This window comes from Erithacus rubecula, assembly GCF_903797595.1.
Source record: "Erithacus rubecula genome assembly, chromosome: 23".
Lineage (NCBI taxonomy): Eukaryota > Metazoa > Chordata > Aves > Passeriformes > Muscicapidae > Erithacus > Erithacus rubecula.
The window spans coordinates 3,757,338-3,760,043 of NC_136675.1; the positions used below are offsets into that span (position 1 = coordinate 3,757,338).

The 2,706-nt window shown below is 67.0% G+C and overlaps 1 protein-coding gene across 1 annotated transcript; it reads left to right on the plus strand.

The window, feature by feature from the left end:
* Positions 1-307: 307 nt before the first annotated feature.
* POU3F1 (POU class 3 homeobox 1) lies at positions 308-1,963 on the plus strand. The gene has a single exon (XM_079325671.1). The coding sequence runs from the start codon at positions 377-379 to the stop codon at positions 1,490-1,492; it is 1,116 nt and encodes a 371-aa protein (XP_079181797.1). The 5' UTR covers positions 308-376; the 3' UTR covers positions 1,493-1,963.
* The last annotated feature ends 743 nt before the right edge of the window (positions 1,964-2,706 follow it).

The window sequence follows — 2,706 nt, forward strand, 5'->3', positions numbered from 1 at the left end:
CAGGAGCCGAGCTTCCCCACCTGCCTTCAGCAGCCAAAATCCGGGGGCACCGCGCCCGCGCCGCCCCCGCGCGCGGCCGAGCGGCTCAGCATGAATGAACCGCGCTCCTCCAATCGCCGCCCGCTCCGCCGCCGCTGGCCCCGCCCCGCGCCGCCGCCGGCCAATCCCGCGCGCAGCGCCCTCCCGCTCCCGGCCAATGGCGAGCGGGGAGCGCGGGGCAGCGCCCCCCGCCGGCGGCGCCCTATGGCGGGGCGGCGCGCGCCCCCCGCGGCGGCGGGCGGGCCAATGGGGGCGCGGGGGCGGGGCGGGCGCGCGGCGGCCCCGCGCCCCGGCGCGCGGCTCTAAAGCGCGGCGCGGGCGGCGCGGCGCACACGCGATGGCCGCCGCCGCGCAGTACCTGCCGCGCTCCGCCGCGCTCATGCACCCCGACGGCGACCGCCTGCACCAGGGCACCACGTACCGCGAGGTGCAGAAGATGATGCACCACGAGTACCTGCAGGGACTGGCCCCCGCCGCCGGGCACGCCGTCGGGCTGGCGCACCACCAGTGGCTGCCCAGCGCCGGCACGGACTGGGGCAGCGGTGGGGGCGGAGGGGGCGCGCACCTTCCGCCCGCCGAGCACGCCAAGGGCGGCCCGCCGGGGCCCCGCGAAGAGCTGTCCGCCGCCGCCTTCCACCACCGGCCGCACCTGGTGCACCAGCCGGCGGCGGGCGGCGCGGCGGGCGGATGGGCGCAGGGCGGCGCGCACCACCTGCCGCCCATGTCCCCGCCGTCGGGGCAGCCGCTGCTCTACGCGCAGCCCTACGCGGGCCTCAACGGGATGCTGGGCCCGCCGGCGCCGGCGCTGCACCACGGGCTGCGCGACCCGCTGGGCGCCGAGGAGGCGGGAGGCCACGAGCTGGCGGCGTCGCCGCCGCCGCTGGGGCCGCCCGAGCCGTCGGACGAGGACGCGCCCAGCTCCGACGACCTGGAGCAGTTCGCCAAGCAGTTCAAGCAGCGGCGGATCAAGCTGGGCTTCACGCAGGCCGATGTGGGGCTGGCGCTGGGCACCCTGTACGGGAACGTCTTCTCGCAGACCACCATCTGCCGGTTCGAGGCGCTGCAGCTGAGCTTCAAGAACATGTGCAAGCTGAAGCCGCTGCTCAACAAGTGGCTGGAGGAGACGGACTCCAGCACGGGCAGCCCCACCAACCTGGACAAGATCGCGGCGCAGGGCCGGAAGCGCAAGAAGCGGACGTCCATCGAGGTGGGCGTCAAGGGCGCCCTGGAGAATCACTTCCTCAAGTGCCCCAAGCCCTCGGCGCACGAGATCACCTCCCTGGCGGACTCCCTGCAGCTGGAGAAGGAGGTGGTGCGGGTCTGGTTCTGCAACCGGCGGCAGAAGGAGAAGCGGATGACGCCGGCCGGGGTCCCGCATCCCCCCATGGAGGACGTTTACGCACAGGCGGACACTTCGCCGCTGCACCATGCGCTGCCCGGCGCCGTGCAGTGACTGCCCGGCCCCCGCGGCCCCGACGGCGGGCTCGGGCAGCGGGGGACGCGTTTTTAATTTATTCTCAGACTGGCCCGGCCGCCCGCTCCGCGCCCCGCGCTCTATTTATTCGCCCGCCGGAGCCGCAGCGGCCGCCGCAGCAGTAGCCAAAGGTTTGCGATCTCTAATTTATTCCCTTCCTCGCGCGGCCGGGAGGCGGCGGCGCCCCCGGCTCGGTCCCTCCCGCTCTGCCCGGCCCGGCCCGCCCGGGGGGACGCTTCGATACCAATTTCCCGGCCCGTCTCTATTTATTTCTAACCGTGCGCGGAGCTCGCACCCTCCCCTTGGTGGGTTCAGTCCGGTCCGTTCCCCTGGGGTTTCGGTTTTTTTGTTTGTATCTCTTATTGCAAAACCAATGTAGACTGCGAGGGTACGTTTCTATTTATGTTATAGTAAATATTTTATTACTTACATAAACCATTTACCCAGGAACCGGTCTCGTGTCGTCTTTGCAGGCTCGGAGCGCGGCCGTCGGGGCCGGTGGCGGCGGCGCTGTCTTGGCCGAGCCGTGGCCACCGAGCCCCGTTCCCGGTGGCCGAGCTGTCCCTTGCGGTGGCCACCGAGCCCCGTTCCCGGTGGCCCGGCGGTGCTCGGCAGGGTTCTCCCGCCCGTATCCCGATTTTCGGGGATGCGCTGCCGCGTTCCCCGCGGGGTTTTTACCGATCCGAACGCAACTCCCGGCGGTGTGAACAGAGAACAGCCCGCACGCAACTTCCCTCCCGCATATCTTGGGGGTAATACACGCACACTGGTGTTGCTGAGTAGATTCCTTCTACTCAAACCACACCGGCTTTTTGTGATGTCACCGTCTTTCCTTTTCGTGATTTCATGCCCGAATATTTTTATGCCCAAAAAAAGGGTGAAAATATAGCTTTTGCATTCTAAGTCCTTGGGAGAATGATCCTGCAACTCTACTTTAAACCTTCTCTTGCAGCGCCGAGAAAAGTCGCACGAGGATTGTTTGCCTTTGCAGGTCCTTGGATTCCTGCGGTGGTTTTTGTGCTGGGAGAACTTTTGAAATATGTTCCCATGCAGAGCTCTTGCACTGATTAAATACTTGATCGAAAATCTGGTAGTAAAGGACCAAATTCTTTTTTTTAGTTGGCAGAGAATTGACTGATGTTCTGAGACATCTGGCACTGGATGGTTTCCCCACTTTATTCAGTACAAATTAC